Source organism: Carcharodon carcharias, chromosome 16 (assembly GCF_017639515.1).
Source record: "Carcharodon carcharias isolate sCarCar2 chromosome 16, sCarCar2.pri, whole genome shotgun sequence".
In the NCBI taxonomy this organism is placed as follows: Eukaryota; Metazoa; Chordata; class Chondrichthyes; order Lamniformes; family Lamnidae; genus Carcharodon; species Carcharodon carcharias.
This window is the reverse complement of record NC_054482.1, coordinates 93,668,171-93,689,311: the sequence shown is the minus strand read 5'-3', so window position 1 is coordinate 93,689,311 and position 21,141 is coordinate 93,668,171. Positions and strand designations below refer to the sequence as shown.

The 21,141-nt window shown below is 40.4% G+C and overlaps 1 protein-coding gene across 9 annotated transcripts in view; it reads left to right on the top strand.

Annotated features, from left to right (window-relative positions):
* szt2 (SZT2 subunit of KICSTOR complex) overlaps positions 1–21,141 on the top strand; it is a 247,917-nt gene that overhangs the window by 70,254 nt on the left and 156,522 nt on the right. For 6 of the 9 annotated variants that reach the window (XM_041208825.1, XM_041208817.1, XM_041208818.1 and 3 more), the window contains exons 24-29: positions 661–796; positions 2,595–2,966; positions 3,644–3,869; positions 10,433–10,480; positions 13,431–13,558; positions 14,358–14,619. In XM_041208825.1, the coding sequence (XP_041064759.1) occupies positions 661–796; positions 2,595–2,966; positions 3,644–3,869; positions 10,433–10,480; positions 13,431–13,558; positions 14,358–14,619 (1,172 nt within the window). The remainder of the gene's footprint in view (positions 1–660; positions 797–2,594; positions 2,967–3,643; positions 3,870–10,432; positions 10,481–13,430; positions 13,559–14,357; positions 14,620–21,141) is intronic. The other 3 variants (XM_041208824.1, XM_041208821.1, XM_041208820.1) reach the window with 2 other exon arrangements.

The following is a 21,141-nucleotide window of genomic DNA, read 5'->3' as shown; positions in this document are numbered from 1 at the left end:
CATTATTTTCCGAAGGCCCTCATGGTTTTCTGTGTGAAGGGTCTTGATCAGGTTAGCGGATGTGTGTAAAGGTCCACGTTCTGTTTTAGGTGTTTCTCCTGGAGCTGTCTAACTGCAAAGTTTAGCCCATGTCTTTCTTTGATTATTGTTGTTAATTGTTGCTAATGGCAATAAAATCTATTATTTATAAAATTTTACTGAAGTTGGAATCTAACTTAGTATGATTGGATATTTCTGCCTGAAGTTAGCATGTTGTTGATTTAGTCGTACAAATTCTGGACTGCTCTATAGTTCCGTAATATCCTAGCACATTGTGTGTCCTCTAATCTCTCTTATCCTGTAACAATGTGTTAAAACATCAAATAAGTGTCTTACAATCCAAAAGGAGAGATTGCGATGATGTTTCTGCATTGTATCATTAAAAGTACCATCATGGTGGCAACATAAGGGTGGAGTTGATGTCGCAGGTCTTAGTTTATATGTTTATCTGAGGAAGTATGTGGAATACTGATGGGACTACTGGATAGACATTATGGATACACTGTGATGAATGTTAGAATTGGGACACCTTCAGAATGTTTACGCCAGGAAGAGTTGTTTGAACTGACCACATTTTAATGTCTAGTGATAAATGTGTTTCACTTTGTTATAATTGATTAGAGTGTTGGCAATGCTGATATGACAGAGGACAACATACTCCCAGTTGAACCTGAAAGTACACCGCAATGGAGATGCTATGCCAAATCTGTGAATGCACAGCAAATCCTGCTCACCTTTTTGCCAGCCACCTTTACAGGTGAGTTTTACTGTTAAGCTCTTACTTATTTTTTGCAAAAATATACCTTATTCATAAATCTTCAACAACATTTCAAACCATTTCATAATCACCGTCACAAAAATGCAATCAGATTCAACTTTTACAACATGAATCACAAGGTGTATCAGTACAAACAATGAATATTGCAATCATTGGCAGACATTCATTTTGAGCTGTACAGCCCGAGGGGCTCTTCACAGTTCCCAGCCCCTCGGTGTACTATGGCAGAAAGGTCTCCAGAGCCTACAACCATCATTGCTGTAAGATAGCAATTAGCATCCACTTCCCTTTTACATTCAATCAACTGTCCTCCCAGTTATGTAACAATGAGATCTGCCAGCCCCTCTGTAAAATGTTCTAAAGATCCATGTAGTCCATTTTTGGAATTATTCATAGCTACCTTTCATTTTAAGCAATTACATTTTTCACTAAAATGATTACTGTTAAAACCCTAAAGGCTAATTTTTGGAAATATTTGGAAGTATTTAAAATTATTATCTTATTGTGTATATAATGTGCATTTAAATAAGAGCAATCCTGGTAATGGGTCAACTTCTTGATAAGGGAACAAGGTGTCCCATGCAATGTTCCCTTTTAAAATTTAGTTTTATGTAACTGATTTTTTTCAGTGCTTGATGTTATTAAATTTTTTTTGTGTGGCTGCACTTGCGTGTTAGTTATCATGAAGCAAAACTTCAGGCTGCTGCATAGCTGTGCACCAGTGCAGCTTAGCAGGAACGTTGGTCCAAAGGAGGATCACCTCGGGAGGTCTGAAAAATTTTATATGAAACAAGCTTAAGGAAATTCACAGTTTATAAAAAGCCTGTCCATCAAAATCTTAAAATAACTGCAGTTGATTTTCCTTCAGATTCTGCCTCTGGCCTTACCAATTTTTTAAGTTGCGGCCAGTCTTTACCTGGCATTACATTGCTTTAATTACCAGGATAGCTGTGGTATCATTCTATGTTAGCATGTTGTAATGCAATCCTGTAGACTGTTGTCGTATGTGTAAGAAATGGACTTGTTTAGTCAAGGTCAGACAACATACTGAGCAGTCTTGCCAAGCACTGATACAGCTCCTACCAGAACATTAGTAAGCAGGCATGAATGCAGACTCGTATCAGAGTCCTATTGTAATCCATGGAGATAAAGTGAATACAATTGATGATAAATAATTGCTACTTATAAAATAGGTTTTTCTTATTTGTTCATGGAATGTGTGTGTTCATTTATGGAAAGTGAATGTTGCTGGCTAGGCCAGCATTTATTGCCCATCTCTAACTGCCCTCTCAAAGGTGGTGATATGCTGCCTCTTTGTACTGCTGCAGACAATGTGGTGTAGGAACACCCATACTGCTGTTAGGAAGAGAGTTAATGATCTTGACCCAGCAGCAGTGAAGGAGTGGTGATATAGTTCCAAGTCAGGAAGGTGTGTAGCTTGGAGGGGGACATGGAGGGTCATCTTTGCATAGAACAATGGAGAGCTATGAAGTTCAATCCAAAACAGCTGAATATGTTTTAACAAAAATGGAATTTAACCTATTTGGTCAAGATAAATCCCCAATAGCCTTGGATGCTTGTGTGCAACACCATGGTAGATCCAACCATGGGGCTAGTTGTTAATAGTTCTTTAATAATCCTACTCAAAATGATAACTCTTAAACAATTTATTATCTAGCTGGTGAGGGGATTGAGAAAGAAAGTTAATCACGTTGTTGATAAAACCACTCCACATTTTCTTTCTAAAGGATTTTCTATCTGCACTTTTTTCTGTTAGATGTGCAACGACTGATGACTCCTGGGATTGATGAGAGTACAAAGCATTCTGGATTAGGAGATGAAGAAATGCTACAAGTGGAAGTGAAAGAATCAGCATTGAGTGAACAATCTGGACCATACAGTGCAGCCTCAGCAATAAAGAAATCTGAATTGCCCATCGTCAGAGAAACACTTGATGGCGCAGCTAGCCAAGTAGCAGTCAGTGTATCAAAGAATAATGGCACCAAAAGAGATTTTGTGTCAACATTGCATTCCCCCGGACAGGAAACTCATTCTGCTAGGTCCACACCACTCCTTTCTCCAACCTTGGCAAGTGGTAATGAAATGTCACCTGTTGAATCTGAAAAGGACATAATACAACCTGATACAGGTAACAGACTATTTGTAGTGATAGCACCTTTTACTTGCAAACCCTTTACGAATCTAATGAAATGGTTTGTGGTTTTGACATTGGGTTTAGGAGCTTGGGATGGATGGTTTCCTATATTTTGGATTCATCTTTTTATAGACAGGTGTGATAGATTTTCATTTTTAATTGATGATTATGTAGTTTTATGATAGATTGTTAGCTTTTGTATTGAAAATGAATTTTCCATTATGTTCTTTTAAGTGAGGAATTTCCAGACTGATTGCAAATGCTTGGCTTAATGTGGCAAAAGTGGAGAACATGACCATCAATACCTGGAATTGGACCTCGGTCCACCCTTGTTGTAATATCCATGAATGTGTGATTAGTAATCTCTTCCAGATTGTTCAAAATGTGATTATGCTGTTCTACAAAGCTGCCTTACTTTTGATAACAATTACTCCCTGGTTGATTTATCCCATACGGGTAATTGTCACTTTGTCTTTCTGCTGTTCATCTCTCAACCCTCATATAGCGAGAGTAACATAACAATATTGCTATTCAATATCCTAAAGGGCTGTCACCACAGTCCTCATTGCTGGTAACTCAGGCTTGTCCTCATATTTTATGATGAGCAGTTTATATTTCTTTATGAAAAATTTCCAAATGTGTACTTTATTTTGATCACTGTTGCCCCACAGACTTCATTTATGTGCCTTCAGAAATGATAAAGGAAAGAGTGGAGTTCAGTTTACCTCTAAAGAAAGACTATCACATCACGTTCAGCCGTCAGACTTCTCAGACTGACTTGTGTGATCCGAACCGCCTTCGATGCCCTGTCTACATATACAGCTGCTCACTGGAATCATTGAGAGAGCAACTTGTGAATTCTTGTGTTGAACGCTCTAACAAGGATATTTATTTCAGGTAGTGTACTTGTTTATGTTCACTCTGATCATAAAGATATATGTTAATCTAAATATGTCACAGAAACATTGTAATTTCTCGGCATACACCTTCTTAGTAAGGAAATGGAAGCTATATTGGTTTAGCAAATAAAATGCATGAAGAAAGTCAGCCTGAAATTTCTGCACTTGATCTGGAATGGCTTATAAATTGCTACATCTGCAAATATATTGGTTTTGGCACTATTTGCTTAACCTATCCTTATTCTTTAAATACGACGGGAAGAATAGAAGTAGTTTTTGTGCAGTACATAAACAGTAATAGGTGTGCCCCAACATGCGGATCGGCAGTTGATTATTTATACCGATGTGCACGATTATATCCTGATTTGGAGAAGGACATATTTTTTACTTATAGTAAATGAACTATTCATTGAGGACAAGCTGTGCTGAGATCTGTGTGAATGCACCTTGGTTTGTAATGTAGACACATTGGGGGGGAATTAACAGGCAAGAACGGGTGGTTGCGGGGAGCAGCCAGTAAAATTTGGTGGGGAAAAGAATCACAATCTCAACCCTGCCAAAATATTGTGTCTCACTGAGCTGCTTTTCACTGCATATACAAGCAACCTAGCTCACTGGAAATGGTGCAGTGTGGTGGGCAATGAAGATAGCATTTATGGTGATAAATGGAGCAAATGAGGGCCTTTTCACAGAATTTTAACTTTCCTTCGGATTTAACACCTGGAGCATGGGTTTCCCAGTGCTTGGGAAACTGATCAGTTAAAAAAGGAACTTTGCGAGAGTTTGCCAACTTCAGATAGCCCGAACTCAATAAGGGTTTAGTTCTTACAGCTGCTTTGATAGTTCTCTCTGATAACCATTTAGCAGAGAGCTCTTGTGACCATACAAGTAAAGGAGAACTTTTGGGGCTTTCAGAGATCAACAGGATGGGAGGTGCCTTGAATGTTTTTGACAGTACCTCTGAAGAGGAAGACCATCACCAGGCATGGCGGTGACAACATGCTATGGTGGAATCAGTAGTTGCACAGGAGAGTCACTCACCACGGTTGCAGGAGGCAATGCCCATGTAACAAGATGTACGGAGAGAGACTTAGTTTCCTTGATCTCTTGCGTAGGGTGACCACAGACTGAGGTTGTCATATCAGGTGGTCACAGGCATCTGAAGCCTCCCAGAAGACGATCTGCTATTTCGTGGGCCTGGTAAGCATGCATTGCCAGTGTCACATTGGCCTCAGCTTTTTTGCTTCTGGTTCCTTACAGGGCACTACTGGAGCCATCTCGAAGCTCTTGCAGTCTGCTGCATATAAATGCATAAGACGGGTGAGTTTTTTGCCAGGGCTGAATGTTATGTAAACTTCCCCCATGATGATAATAGCCAGAATAAACAGGCACTTGGATTTGCCATTCTGGTTGACATTCCACAGGTACAAAATGCCAACAATTGAGGTATTCCAAGCAAAATCACAGCAACCAGGAGTTTCATTATGATAAGGAGTATTCTTCCATCAATGTGCAGCTAATGTTCATCCACAAGAAGAGCTTCATGAAGGCGTGCGCCAGATTCCCTGGGAGTTGTCATGATGCTTTCAGACTGCATTATCCAGCATTCCAGACCTTTCATTTCATGAAGCAGACTTAACGGCCAGCCCTTAGAGGAAAGGGACACTTACTTTAAAGCTGTGACATGTCCCAGTGACATGAAGGAAATCATAATCTATGTAAATCAAAATTCATTTTTCTTTGCTTATTTAAAAGTGAACTTGTTGAGCCAAAAGATGGCTGCCATAAGTCATCTGATGTCTGGACTTGTAAGGCGGCCTCTAAAGCATTATATGGATTGCACTGGAGACATGCCCTGACATGTTGCTCATGGAATCTTGCACCTGGGACAGGCCATTTTCAAAAAAGGAACTATTGAAAAGAAATGGATACTATTTGCATCTTTATAAGCTTACCCTTCCAGTGGAGTCCAAGGGTCTACCAAGACAATAGCAACCCGGAACAGGATCATCAATATGGATAATGACCCTTTCAGAGGCTAATGACTGGGACATTATAAGCCACAAAACAAGAGCCAGATCCAGACACCAGATAAACACCCCTTTATGAAATCATTGTAGAGGAAGGAGGCCACATGACTCAAGTGACCATTTTGTAATCTCTTTATACAGCTGAGAACTCAGAAGCAGGGCAGTCTGCTGATTTAACTCCAACTTGCAAAGCTCTGACAGCAGGACTCCAGACTGACCAAGCAGTCTGCAATAAGCCCTCATCAAAGCCTGTTCGTAGTTGTGAAAACCCTCTTCACTATCCTCTTGCTGTGTGTGTATATTACATAAAAATGCGTGTGTGTGAAGTTTGTGATCATTTCTCCACCCGCCCCCCCCCCCCCCCAAAACCCCCCGTGTTCGAATGTGTGAATAAACTAAACTTCGATTTAATCCTGAGAGTTTGTTGCAAGTAACTTTAAAAATTGATGACACAAACAAAGGGTTTGTGGAATAAGCACCACAGCCAATTTTTTTAAAACAAGAAACACCTCTGGTAATGGACAGATGGTGAGAGAGTAAAGGAGATCAGTTTTGCCTCTTTTTCCTGTTCGACTCATGATGCATGTAAAGAATTCACCGATGAGACACAGGTATATTACAACTGGAGGTACATGATCATCTGTTGTGTAATAGAGCAAGACAGTTGAAGATGTACTTCACGGACCTACATAATCTCTTAAGGGTGCCCAGAATAATAATGGCGTGCTGTGTGTGTGCAACATTGCGCAGCAGAGAGGATTGCAGAAGGACAGGATGAAGGTTCTAATTGCTCATTTTTGAATGAGAGGAATATTGATGAGAAGAGGGAGGAGAAAAAATATGAAGATGGTACACCCCTCACCAGACCAGCTATGTACATTGCTGCACAGTATACCACAGATGACCTAATACCTCAAAGGGCTTGCTTGTGGAGAGTCATACAGAAAAACGTCCTGCTCAACCTACCACCAGCATCAACCCGTGCACCTCCCTTTGCACTAAAGAGTTCAACCACCTATTGGACACCAAATTCCCAGGGAAGGACGAAGGAAACACTTAAAAAGAACTTTGAAGTTCTCGTTGAAGCACGGCAGCCTGACTGGGAGGAGCTTGCTATCAATTGTTCAAAATGGCGACAACTTGTCCAGCAACGCGCATCATACTTTGAGTCCCAACGTCTTAATAATGAGGCAGAGAAGGAAAGAAAGGGAACCAAGTCCTAAACTCTGGAACAAAAACAGAATTACCTGGAAAAACTCAGCAGGTCTGGCAGCATCGGCGGAGAAGTAAAGAGTTGACGTTTCGAGTCCTCATGACCCTTCAACAGCTGCCAGACCTGCTGAGTTTTTCCAGGTAATTCTGTTTCTGCTTTGGATTTCCAGCATCCGCAATTTTTTGTTTTTATCTCCTAAACTCTGGATCCCACTCTCTCGTGGGACATCTTGCCAATGTGCCCAAAAATCTGTTCGTCGACAATTTACCTGTTCGATCACACACAGACTCATGGCAGAAACTCACAACCATGAGAGAAAGTCATTCTCAAATCCAGGGACAGTTGATAACATCACATCCACCCAATGGGTTGCCATTTATTGTCCTTCATCATGAAGCAAATGTAGGGGTGAGCTATCACTCGACACAGTTATTGGTAAGATGTGCATGTGGCGCTAAGCATTAAATTTTGTGTGTCATTATAAGAAAAGGTTATTCAGCAGTTCTTCAAACACCCTTGGTGAATTTCAATTTCTTGAACTTATGCCTCCTAGCACTTTTACGTGGTGCATCCTGAATGGTAAAGGCAAGCTGCTGAGAGCCCTGCCCTCAATTTTGAGATGCTTTTGGCTTAAGCCTTTGAGGTTTTGAAGCTCCTGAGGGCCCTGCCAAAGACTGCCTCTCCACCTGCATTCATTGGGAGAGAATTCAGCAAGTCAGTTACTGGCTAGTGGGCAATAAATGAGAAGTGAGAATGTTTTGAGTGAAATTCCCACTTCCGTGACCTCTTTCACTACAGTCTGTCTCCTAGATCAGCTTGACATCACTCCAACAACTGCAGACCAACTTGGTGAAGATTGACATTCAATGACATTACCATCGCTGAATCCATTGACCAGAAATTGAACTGGACCAGCCATATTAAATACTGCGGCTACAAGAGCAGGTCAAAGACTAGGAATCGTGTGACGAGTAACTCATCTCCTGACTCCCCAAAGCCTGTCCACCATCTACAAGGCACAAGTCAGCAGTGTGATGGAATACTCCCCACTTGCCTGGATGAGTACAGCTCCAACAACATTCAAGAAGCTGGACACAATCCAAGACAAAGCAGCCTGCTTGATTGGCACCCCTTCCACAAACATTCACTCCCTCCAACACTGACGACCAGTGGCAGCAGTGTGTACCATTTACAAGATGCACTGCAAGAACTCACCAAGGCTCCTTAGAAAGCACCTTCCAAAACACATGACTGCTACCATCTAGAAGGATAAGAATAGCAGATGCATGGGAACACCAGCCCCTCCATGCAATTCACCATCCTGACTTGGTAATATATCGCCGTTCCTTCACTGTCGCTGGGTCAAAATCCTGGAACTTCCTCCCTAACAGCACTGTGGTTGTACCTACACCACAAGAAAGCAGCTCACCATCTTCTCAACAGCAATTAGGGATGGACAATAAGTGCTGGCCTAGCCAGCAACGCCCACATCCCATGAATGAATTTAAAAAAAAGGTAGTATGTTGTAATGCCATGGATAAGGCGTTTTTCATCCTGTCTAAGGCAGCAGACGTGTTGGTATCCAAAATCTACGGTCATGATCATGGCTTGCAAGGTCTCATTTGAGAGTCATGCTTGAAACTTCATGGTGGCAGCCACCTCCTCCTTGGCAAATATTCTCGCAAATCCCTACACCACCAATCTACTAGTGGTCATATTGGGCACCTTCACCCTCTCCTCTATTATGAAAATTGTGTGTGGCACCTCAGTCAGTACCTGGCTAAGTTGCTGATGCACCTCTAGGATTATCCTTCTCAGTGATGTCTCCTGGGGATCACCATTTGTATACAACTGAACAGAATTTGGAGAGGACTGTGCCTCCACGTGGACTGTCCACAGCTGACCCTGCCACCAGTATCTGCTAGTGTTCACTTGTGAATTATAGATCACCAGTCAAAAACCTCAGCTAAGTGTCTTACTGGACCCACCAAAGTGCAAGTATTTGCACTGGTATGCGGCTCTGTGCTGTGACTGTGCACTCTTGAAGAATGTGGTCCTCTAAAGAATAATCCTCATGTATGTCCAGCGATACTTGTTTGAAGGCCTTGGAAGCCAAAATAAGGAGGTATGGTTTTAGTCATGACAAAGCAAAAATCTTGACAATCACCATATTCAATCTTCTCATCTCTCAATTGTTGATGAAATAAAGTCAGCATATGTATCAGACATATCCATAATTCTGGCACCAGACATCTGCGAGCTCCCAGTTGCTCCATCTTGACTTGAGAAGGTTACAGATCTGTCACTTACCTCCATGCCATCCTCCTTTGTACCTGAGAGATGGACTACTTGTGAGAGGCCCTTGTGTTTTGTGCTCTCCTCCTATAAGAGGTGATAGAACAGACCTGAGAGTGATTGAAGGTCATGATCACCTGATGGTTGCTGTGCACTTGGTGAGGGTGAGTATGAGACAGATGCATCATTTTGCTTAAAGATTGGTGGGATAAATGGGCCTGTAGGCAGCGTGCAAGAAGGTGGGGTACTGCTGAAATTCGATTCAGTGTGAAAAGTGATGTGATGGAATCTGCTTGACAAGGCAGCATGAAGTTGATGGTGCGGTGGGGTGCGGCATGGGGGAAGGTGCAGCGGAGGGGTGGGGGGTGGGGAATGAATCACAGGTGAATCAGCAAATGTACTCACTTTTCCAGACCCATTTAGGTCATTAAATTGCTTCCTGCAGTGCATCCAAGACCAGGGCACCATGTTCCTGCTGCTCATCTCAGTCACCCCCAATTATGCTGCCTTGGTTGAGCACTGCAGGTTTTTTCCTCCCATTGTTGAGGAAAAGTATGTTTCTGCTGCTCCTGACTGCAGCCAGCAGTAATTCCAGGATTGCATCATTAAACCTGGGTATTGCCCTTGGTCTCTGTGCACCCACCCTAAACATCTTTTAGCTCCTCCAAATCCCATTTCTCCACTATCCTTTTAAACAATTGAGATCATATCATGCAGGTGCGCAACAGACCCACTGTAGAGGCACAGAATCCGGAAGACAAAATTTATTGCCTCAATCAAGCAGAGATCAGAAAATCCATTGAGCTGATTTCATTTCTGGGTTTCACCCATGTAATTCCACCCCAACCCCAGCTTAGAAGTCATCTTCACTTTTTAATATCAAGGCCACTGGGACTGCCGATTGTGTATTTTTGAGTTTTTTCTGCCTCTCCATTAGCTAAGATTGATGAGGCGCTCATGCCTGGATTGAAAGAGACTGGTTTGATTGTGCATTTTTCTTTCCTCCTCTTTTGGACAATTTAGATCTCAAGACAGTGTTTCCTGGGAACTGTATCAGGATTTGAAAAACAGGTAGCAAAGCTATCAGCTTAAGCCCTGATTCCTATTCACTGCTTGCTGGACATGCTTTGATAGCTTTGGTTAACGGGTTGATTTTTGTAATAGCGGATATTCTTTTCTGCTACTGGGTGACTTGCATGTTCATGTTCCAATCCTTTTCCCATTTCAATTGACTGTTCTGTTCTCATCTATAACATTCTTATTGTGTTTCATTATCTCCTTTTCCTCTCCTCAACGTCTCCAGATACCACAATCCACCTAACAGAAAAGGCAGCAAACAATCTGATTGACTCCCTGCCACTGGTGGTGTTTTGACTGAAGGAATATTTATTTTTTTCCCTCTCCCAATCCTCTTATAATTTAACCAGCAACTTTCCCCAGCCAGGACACTGAACTAATGTTCTAAAGTGTGCAGGGGTAATACCAGCCTGCTGCTTTCTGCTGTGAAGCATTTCAAAAACCTTCAGATGTACAAGCTGAATTGCTTTGTTTTTTGTCAAGGTTGTTGAACTAAAATCTCTCAGACTGATTTGTCTGCTCCATGTCAAAAGGTTGAATCTAAACAAATAGAAACTCTAGGTGGGAGTATTTTAACCCCCAAAAAGACAGGTGTGTTTTGGTTGGATGGGAGACTGAAGTGTTAAAAATCTGAATCTTGACATCGACTTGCTTTCAACCCACCCACTGCTGGTGTTAACAAAGGTGGGATAGAGTTGAGCAACCAACCTGCTCCAAGAAGGTGGATTGGCACTCTAAGTATTAAAATGAGGCTGCGAATCACATTGTCATTCAGTATTTTGAATTGAACTGTGAGTGTCAGGTCTCGTGAGCCTTGAGAACCCAGCAGCTAAATCCAGCCAAGGGCTGTTGGATCCTGGAGAGGTGGGTGCCTTTCCAGTTACCTGCTGGATCTAGTGTGCCAGTTTGGTCAAATCCTGTGATTGGATATTCCCTTTTCTCAACCCTTCTGATCTCTCCCACTGACCATCTCATGTGGCTTCCAACCCCTGGCTTCCAATCTCCTGTCCAAATCCCCTCTGCCCCATTGAGACTTTGATCAATTTTCCACCCCCAACCTGACTGTGGGGAATAGACCTACTTTGTCCTGTGACATCCTCTGGCCTGTTCCGTGCCTGGCTGGAACAAAGCCTGTCAAGCAGCCTGGCTTCTGAGCGGGAAACCTGTCAGTGCTATCACACGCACTCAGTGGAGTTAAACGTCCTTGCTTTTGATAGGTTGGTCAGCTAAGATAAAATCCAGCCCTAGATTTCAATTTAGTCTGCCAGTGTAAAATCCTGTTTCTCCCTGTGAGCTTCAAACTTATACATTTTTGATGGCAGTGGTTTTCTTTGCTGGTACATCCATATTATCAGTTGTGAAAATTCGGTTGTACTTCCCCATAGAAAATTCGATTGTACTTCCCCATAGAAAGTGTGCTGATTTATAGGTTTTTTTTTATAGATTTTGAATTTTCAAATGTATTTCAGTGCTTTCTTTGTCCTTTTGTGCCGTCCCAGCTGGAAGCTTGAACAGAAGATCTGACACCTGGTCTCTGCCAATGTTGCTCTATAACCAGAATGTGAGCTATGGAATTGGCTGTGCTGGCAGTTTCCTTACCTTCCTCCTTGAGCTTGCTTTAGAATTGTGCTTGCAGAAATGCTACTAATGGGGAACCAGCTGGTATTGAACATAAACTTATTTTGCTGAATGGTCAGGGGAGGTTTGCTGGTGCTGGATCTAGTGTTGCCGTTTGGTGTGGAGCAAATACATTAAAGTACCCCGGTAAGCAAGCTTGGAGCACTGGAAACAACTACTGTTACTATTATAAAAACAAAAAAACTGCGGATGCTGGAAATCCAAAACAAAAACAGAATTACCTGGAAAACTCAGCAGGTCTGGCAGCATCTGCGGAGAAGAGTTGACGTTTCGAGTCCTCATGAACCTTCAACAGAACTGAGTGAATATTAGGAGAGGGGTGAAATATAAGCTGGTTTAAGGTAGGGGGGAGGGTCCCCTCTCCCTGCCCCCCCACCTTAAACCAGCTTATATTGCACCCCTCTCCTAATATTCACTCAGTTCTGTTGAAGGGTCATGAGGTCTCGAAACATCAACTCTTTTCTTCTCCGCTGATGCTGCCAGACCTGCTGAGTTTTTCCAGGTAATTCTGTTCTTGTACTGTTACTATTACCTGGTTTCAGGGAAAGAAATGAGCAGTTTAATGCAACTTTCACTCCATACATTTTGGAACTAAGATTGTGTTTTGACTTCTGGCCCACTGGAAAAGTTGTGTTTTGATAGTGTTTAAGGAACCCCTTGTACCATTAATATTCCTGTAATGAAAACAACAGTGGTAGTTGTTTAGTGTAAAGTCACCATGGCTCTTGTATGACGGCTTTAACATGAGAGCTGACAATTTTAAAATTTGTCCTATTTTGAATGTTATCTTTCAAACGTAAATATTTGTAGCTTTAATCTCAACTGGCACATTAACTGCAAATTTGAAATTCTCACAACTCTCGAGCTTCACGTGCAGCAGTTGTTTTTCCTTTATCAACCTTACTTGAGAAATCCACCCTTTTTAACCTAATACAATACAGCTGCCTGGACCACTTCTCTCAGAATCCTTACATACCTAACTATTATTATTCCATTATTGAAGTCGATTCACACTTAATACTGAAAGACTTTAAAACAAAACAGATGGTAAAAGTATGTTGTGTTACCAATAAGAATACTTGATGTCTAGTGACCTATAAGTTACTGCAAGAATTTTCCCTACATTAGTTCTGCTTTGTCTTAGATCATTTTGCTTATTTTAATTGATTGCAGCTGCTCCACAATATTTCTTATTTGTATTGAGTTTGATAGTGCTGATACGAGAGCTTCAGTTGTGAGAGCTAAATCCAAATAAAGTTGGACATGTTTAATTGCTACTAATTACATTCTAATACTGTGGTTTAAGATCGTTGTCACAGGAGCGGCCAGCAAACTCATCCTCGACGGATCCAATATCCTATCTCCACAAGAACAAGGAGCTTTCCAACTACTGCAACTTACTACAAGAGCATTATCACCAATGTTATGTAAAAGGTAATGGAAGTCATCAGGGCTTGCCAAAGGGATATAACCCTCTCATGATACATTAACTCAACACCCATTACCCACAATTCACGCCAGCAGTTTAAGATGTTGGATAGTCCAAAACTTGAACATTACTCCTCTGTGTTTATATATGTAAATGCTAATGAATAATGAATGACATGTTATAAACCATGTATATAGAAAAAATTTCAGAAATGTGTCTAGTGAGGACTTCTTATTTGTAATCTGGTGCCTGTTTACTATTTTTAAAAAATGGCAAACCTTCTGCACCCCATATAAAATTCGCATTCTTATTTATTGGCTTGTACAAGGGACCTCACTGGTTGCTTTTAGAAAAATTAGAAGCAGCTAATTGATTTTGAGACAATCCTGATAAGGTGGTGGGGTCCTATTCAAATCTCATGTGGTTTTAACATATAATCTGCCAGTTTAAGTTTGGAGAATTAAATGGTATGCTTGTTCTACACCACGCTTTTAAAGGAATCACCTTGATGGCAAAACATTTCATTTTGGAGAAGGGAAACGCAGCACAACATCTGCTTGTTATTGCCACGTAATCCTCATTTTCCCATTTTGTTGATAAAAATGTCATGGACTCTATTCAGATTTTACTAACTGATGTGGGATTACTTGGTTTGAAAAAATATGGGGCAAGTGTTTCATTCCCAAAATTGATTTCGTTCACCTTAACGAACATATATAGGCCACATAAGTTTTGGTGAGGGGGAAGATGTTTATGTTGAGTGTAATTTTATCTTTAAAATGCAATTTTCTTTTCTTCTTAAAGGTGTATTTAGGAGTTTACAGCAATCTTATTACATCAGCTCTCAGGACCTCCTTACAGCTATGGACTACTGTGAGGAATTGTTACAGGAAATCGATATCACCACTTTTCTGCAGACACTTTGTGGACACATCCGATTGTTCCGTGAAAGTCATGACTTGCAGCTTTGGAGTGATCAAGAATCTAACCCTACAACATTTGTGATTGGAGGAGTAGAACATGAGGATGAGAGGCTGCAGAGGAGTGTTCTTGCATCTACTTCAAGGTAACCTGTTTCTAGTTGTCAACTTATCTCCCGGCTAGCACATTTTTAATTTAGGTTGGACCGACAGTGGTATTTAGCAGCTGTCTGCTAATGTGGTCTGATTCAAAGGTCGCAATAACAGGTTAGCAGTATAAGGATTAAAGATCTTGCCTTGAAGTAATCCCTTACGTTTTGTGACGAAAGTATAATAATTTTCACAATATTTTTCTGGTTTAGTGTAAAATAGGTTTATGGGTGTAAGTATTGGTGGTTCTGTCTGTGTGATTTTAATTACATTTGGAGTCAAGTAGACTGCAAGCTTGAAAGCATCAAAAGAAACTAGGTGTAGAAATGTGCTTGAAATGCTAATGAGTAAACATGGATGCTGGCTTAGCATGTAAGGTGTGAAGAGAATTTGCATTTTTTGGATTTCAAAGGTATGTTCATCTATTTACAACTAACCAGATAAGCAAGGCTAAGGAGTGTGTTTATTTTTCCCAAAGGCTACTGACAATATTGGCAACATGAAAGTTTTTATATTCTGAGGAAGATACAGTTTCAAAGACATATGGAACAATAGTATTTACATATTAGAGAGAGAAAAACATGTATAAAGGAGATTGAAAGGCTATATGTGGAGAGGGACTTGTAAGATCTAACAGGAGTGTGTGAAACAGCCTCAAGCCTCCAGCCATTTGTGCATAAGCCTGCTATGTAAAGTAACTGAAGCTGGGGAAAGCCATTTGGAATTCCACTGTCAAGTGGGTGTTGTGCTAATTTGCTGATTTTGTTTTAAATCTGAAATCTATTTTGGACTGTTGCCTTAAAGGGGGTGTGTAACTGGGAGTCAGGTTAATTAGGAATTTTAGGATTTGTTATAGTAGTAAGTAATTGTAGCCTTATGTATATGCTTGAAATCTTTTACCTTGTTAATATATATTTTAATCTAATTTTTTAAATCTCTAAAGGTCTTGGTGGACTCATTACTTCTGAATTCAGTGCACACATCTTGTAACAAATACAAATTGCAAAACCGTTGTTATAGTGCGACCAAGTTTCCCTCATGAATTTGGTCCAATTGGCACACATCATCTGCCACATCTTAACAGTTCAAACTTTTTAACTTCTCTTGAGTAACAATTTACTTACTAAAATACTGTAAAAGCATGTATGTAATTTCTCTTCGCCTGTGCTGTCCAAACTATTGTAATTTCTTTTCCTATACTACTTTGATTGTTCCACTGATAGTGTCATCAGAGATATCCTAAATCAATAATTCGGCTGTAGTTAAAATATTGTGCCTAGTTTTAGGTGCCTTGCTTTAGAAATTATGTTAAAACCACGGAGAGGATATAGAAGAGATTGACTAAGAGGCTCCTGAAGTTTTAGTTATGAGGCTAGAGAAACAAAAGAGATTTAGAGGAGATCGTATAGAGATATACAAAATTATTGGAAAAATCTATTTCCACTGCTGAGTAACTAGAAGGCAAAAATTTACTATTCTCACCAAAAAATGAAGGAAGAGGTTAGGAGAATTATTTTTGGAACAACAGAATACACTATGAGAAACAGTAGTGAAGGAGGAATTAAATTGCTTTTAAAACAGGATAAATATTTGTAAAAGGAAAAACTTATAAGAATATTGAGAAAGGGCAAGAGAGTGGCTAGCTCTTTCAGAGAATTAGCAAAGCTATAATGGCCTCGCCCTGCGCAGTAAAACATTATGGTTTAGAGAGGGAGTTCCAGAGAACAAGGCTAAAGGCTCCGCCACCGTGGGAGAGAGAGGGGATAAATTAAACAGCAATTATGAGATTTGAAAGTAATTAGATATAAAGTAAGTGGATAAGAGTTGAAAAAGAATATGATGATTGAGGAGAAGAGTCAGTGAGTAATCATCATGTAATAGATTCCTCATCACTGCTAGGTATCAAGGATTATTGATTATTAATTTAAGGAAAATGTTTGATGAGTTGCAAATTTGTATTATAGGTATAATAGTAATATGTAAATATACTGAAATTTAGGCTTGTTGCTGATAAGTTCAAGTACATTGCCAATGACCATCCGCAGCAAGTAGTCTAACCATCTCCCCATGACAGCAATGACCATCATTTTGATGCAACCCATCCTGCAATAATCACTCAAGTAACATCCATGACTGAGAGATCAACCATCTCATAGCATATGCTGATAAACATCCTGATGGTTACCATTGACCAGAAATTGAACTGGACCAGCCGTATAAATACTGTGACTACAAGAGCAGGTCAGAGATTGGGAATTCTTCAAAGAATAACTCACCACCTGAGACTAGCATTTAGCATTGGATTCCTCAGTGTTGAACATAATCTGCTTTTATTGGAATCTAAGATCTAACTATAAATTTAGTAGTAAAATGTTAAGTTAAATTCGGGATTTGAACTTTTGATCATGTATTTTTAACAAGAAAAACCCATTCATTATTTAGACAGCATGCTGTCAGGTTAAAAATTTGTTTTAAGGAGTTCTGTGGCAAGTGGGAAGTAACATTTGCACTAAACAAGTGCCAGGCATCTCCAACAAGAGAAAAATTAACAATCTTCAAAGGTATTAGCATTTCTGAATCCCCAACTATCAACATCCTGGTTGTTACCATTGGCCAGAAATTTAATTGAACTAACCATATAAATACAGTGGCTAGAGGATCAGGTCAGAGGCTGAGAATTCTGTGGTGAGTAATTTACCTCATGACTCCCCAGAGCTTGTCCATCAGCTACAAGCCAGAAGTTTGATGAAATACTGGAAATCTGGAATTAAAAGTCTGATGATGACTACAAAATGATTGCCGATTGTCGTAAAGACCCTGGTTGACGAATGTCCTTTAGGAAAGGACATCTGTCATCCTTACCTTGTCTGGCCTACATGTGACTCCAGATCCACAGCAATGTGGCTGACTCTCAAAAATGCCCTATGAGCAAGGGAAATTAGTGAATGGCAATAAAAGCTGGCCTAGCCAGCGATGCCCACATCCCATGAACAAATAAAAAAAAACTCTCCACTTGCATGGAGGAGTGAGACTCCAACACTCAAAAAGCTCAGTACAATCCAAGACAAAGCAACCCACTTGATTGGCACCCCATCCACCACCTTCAACTTCATCCCTTCCACCACTGATGCAGTATGGCAGCAATGTGTACCATTTACGTGATACATTGCAGCAACTCACCAAAGCTTCTTCAAAGGCACCTTCCAAACCTGCGACCTCAACCACTTAGAAGGACAAAGGCAGCAGAGGCATGGGAACACTAGCATCTGCAAGTTACCCCCATGGCACACACCATTCTGACTTGGAAATATATTGAAGTTCCTTCACTGTCACTGGGTCAAAATCTTGGAACACCCTTTCTTAACAGCATTGTAGGTATACCTACACCAGATGGACTGCAGTGGTTCAAGAAGGCTGCTCACCATCACTCAAGGGCAATTAGGGGTGAACAAATGTTGGCCTTGTCAGCAGCATAGTTGTATCTAAAGTATCTTAGTATGTAAAAATTTATCAATGCCAGTTTTGAATTTACTTAACAACTAAGCATCCGCAACTCTCTGGAGTAGACAATTCCTAAGGTTTACAACCCTCTGAGTGAAGGCATTTATCCTCATCTCATTCCTGATTGGCGGATCCTTTGTCCTGAGACTATGACCCTTGTTCTGGACTCTCCAGCCAGGTGAAACAGCATTTACCCTGTCAAGCCGTCTAAGAATTTTATATGTCATATTTTACATGAGCAGGTTTTATACTTCCCACTTACTCTGTCAGTTTCAGTTCTTTTTCCCTGTACTGTGAACTAATTGTTGGTCACTGTACATATCCAAGTTTTTGCTCTTGGTCTCATTGTTGTTTCTTCTTGTCAATAAGCCAAGGCTCCGGCTCAGAGCAAGATCTTGTTTAGCAAAAGGGAGGTCACTTGACTTGCATGTAATCCAAACCTTTTTTTCAAATGGGCAGAGTCCCTGGATGGATTTATTTCCCTTTTACCTTCCTTGTGGTTTAGGGGAACTTTTTATTTATATATGAAGTCTAAAGTTTGGTCAAAGAATAAAGAAGATAATACTCAAAGCAATAATTTGACAAATGTACTTAAACAATAATGTTCACTTCTAATGAAGGGTGATGCAAGCAAGCCAAAAATATAACTATGGTTTTGTGGGGGTCTGTCAAGACAATTTCACTTTTATTCTTAACATTTTGTTCTTGGAAGCTCACATCAGGTGAGGTACCAGAGGATTGGAGGTCTGCAAACGTTGTACCAATATTTAAAAAGGGTGCGAGGGATAGGCCAGAAAATTATAGACCGGTCAGTCTGACTTCAGTGGTGGGCAAATTAATCAATTCTGAGAAACAGGAAGAACTGTCACTTAGAAAGGCACGGGTTGATCAGGGATAGTCAGCATGGTTTTGTTAGGGGATGATTGTGCTTTACTAACTTAATAGAATTTTTGAGGCAGTAACAAGGAAGATTGAAGAGAGTAGTGCAGTGGATGTTGTTTACATGGAATTTAGCAAGGCATTTGACAAGGTCTCACATGGCAGGCTGGTCAGAAAAATGAGATCTTATGGGATACAGGGGAAGGTGGTAAGTTGGATTCAAAATTTGCTCAATGACAGAAAACAAAGGGTAATGGTCAATGGATATTTTTGCCAGTGGAAAGCAGTTTCCAGTGGAGTTCCACAGGGCTCAGTGTTGGGGCCCTTGCTGTTTGTCATGTATATTAATAATTTGGACTTAAATATGGGGAGGCATGATTGGAAAATTTGCAGATGATGCAAAAATTGGCAGTGTAGTTGTTAGTGAAGAGAATAGCTATTGTCTGTGTGCAGTTCTGGTCACCACATTACAAGAAGGACATGATTGGTCTTGAGAAAATACAGAGGACGTTTGCAAGAATGTTGTCAAGACTTGGAAATTGCAGCTGTGAAGAAAGATTAGGTAGGCTAGGGTTGTTTTCCTTTGAATAAAGGAGGCTGAGGGATGACCTAATTGATGTGTACAAAATTATGAGGGGCCTAGTTATGGTAGACAGGAAAGACCTGTTTCCCCTAGCTGATGGGTCAGTTACCAGGGGGCATAGATTTAGCGTGATTGGTAGAAGGATTAGAGGGGTCATGAGGAGAAACTTTTTCATGTATCTGTAATTCACTGCCTTAATTGGTGGTTGAGGCTGAAACGCTCAACTCGTTTAAAAGGTACCTGAAGTAACCTGCAAGACTACGGGCCAGGTGCTGGAAAGTGGGATTGAAAATGAGCGGTTAGCCTTTTTTTTATGGCAGTCGCAATAGCCTGAATGGCCTCTTTCTGCACCGTAATTTTCTATGGTTTGATCAACACTGTCGTGCTTGAAAAATACAGTTTTAACAAAGTACCAGCTTGACATACAGCAGGTTTTTAAAATGGAAATGAATATCTTTACTCTTAGACTTTTAAATAAATTATTGCATACAAACTTCAGAGTAGTCATCATTATGAAGAGGGCAGTAGTGAAGGCCTGCAAGTAATTAAAAATCAACAATAAGTCTAAAAAGACTGTCAAGTGAAGGAACATGGTGATTATTTACCATGTGTGCTAAGGTAGCGAGTAAAAAGGAAACCTGAGGAAGCATTCAGTGGAACTTAAAATTCTATGCAACGTTCTTCTCTCTGAGTTGTAATTTGTTCCCCTTAGGATTGCTATAGAAATAGTTGGTATGGAAATATATTTTGGTCCTGAGCAATATTTCAAATAAAACCGTAGCGTTTGCCTTAAACGCTGAAAGATGACAGCATGCATTAGCATATTTAAATAGTTTGGTTATATAGAGTTACATAGATTGTACAGCACAGTAACAGGCATTCTATGCTGCCATTTATCCACATGAGCCTCTTCCCACCTCTCTCCACCTAATCCTATCAGCATGTCCTTTTATTCCTCATGTACTCATGTAGTTCCCCCTTAACTACATCTATGCTACTCACCTCAACTACTTGTTTAAGCAAGTTCCAAATTCTTACTACTCTTTGGGTCAAGAGGTTTCTCCTGAATTCCCTATTGGATTTATTGGTGACTGTTTTATATTTATGACCTCTAGGTTTGGTCTCTCCCACAAGCGGAAATCTCTATGTCTTCCCTATTTTGATGATCTTAAAAGTCTTTAATATTTCTATTAACGGGCCTGTGACTTGGTCCATCTTTCTCCACGATTTCAGTGAAATTTGCTTCTGGATCTTAGCGACCATCCAGTCTTTATAGTTTTTATGTTAAATTGTTACCAGATCAAAGTCTCCCTGCTGGCCTTGGATGTTGGCTCATGCTAATGAAACAATTTTAAATTGCCATATGTGAATTTGATTGAAGCAATAAACTGGAGAAAAAAAGGCGATGAAACTGACAGCAGCTGCTGTGATTTGAATTATACTGCATTACTGCTTCATAAATTTCAGCAGGGAGTTACATGCCCTGTGAACACTGTTCTGATCCTGAAATCTAAAAGTGATAAATGACCATTAACCAGATAATCATGCCTATTCA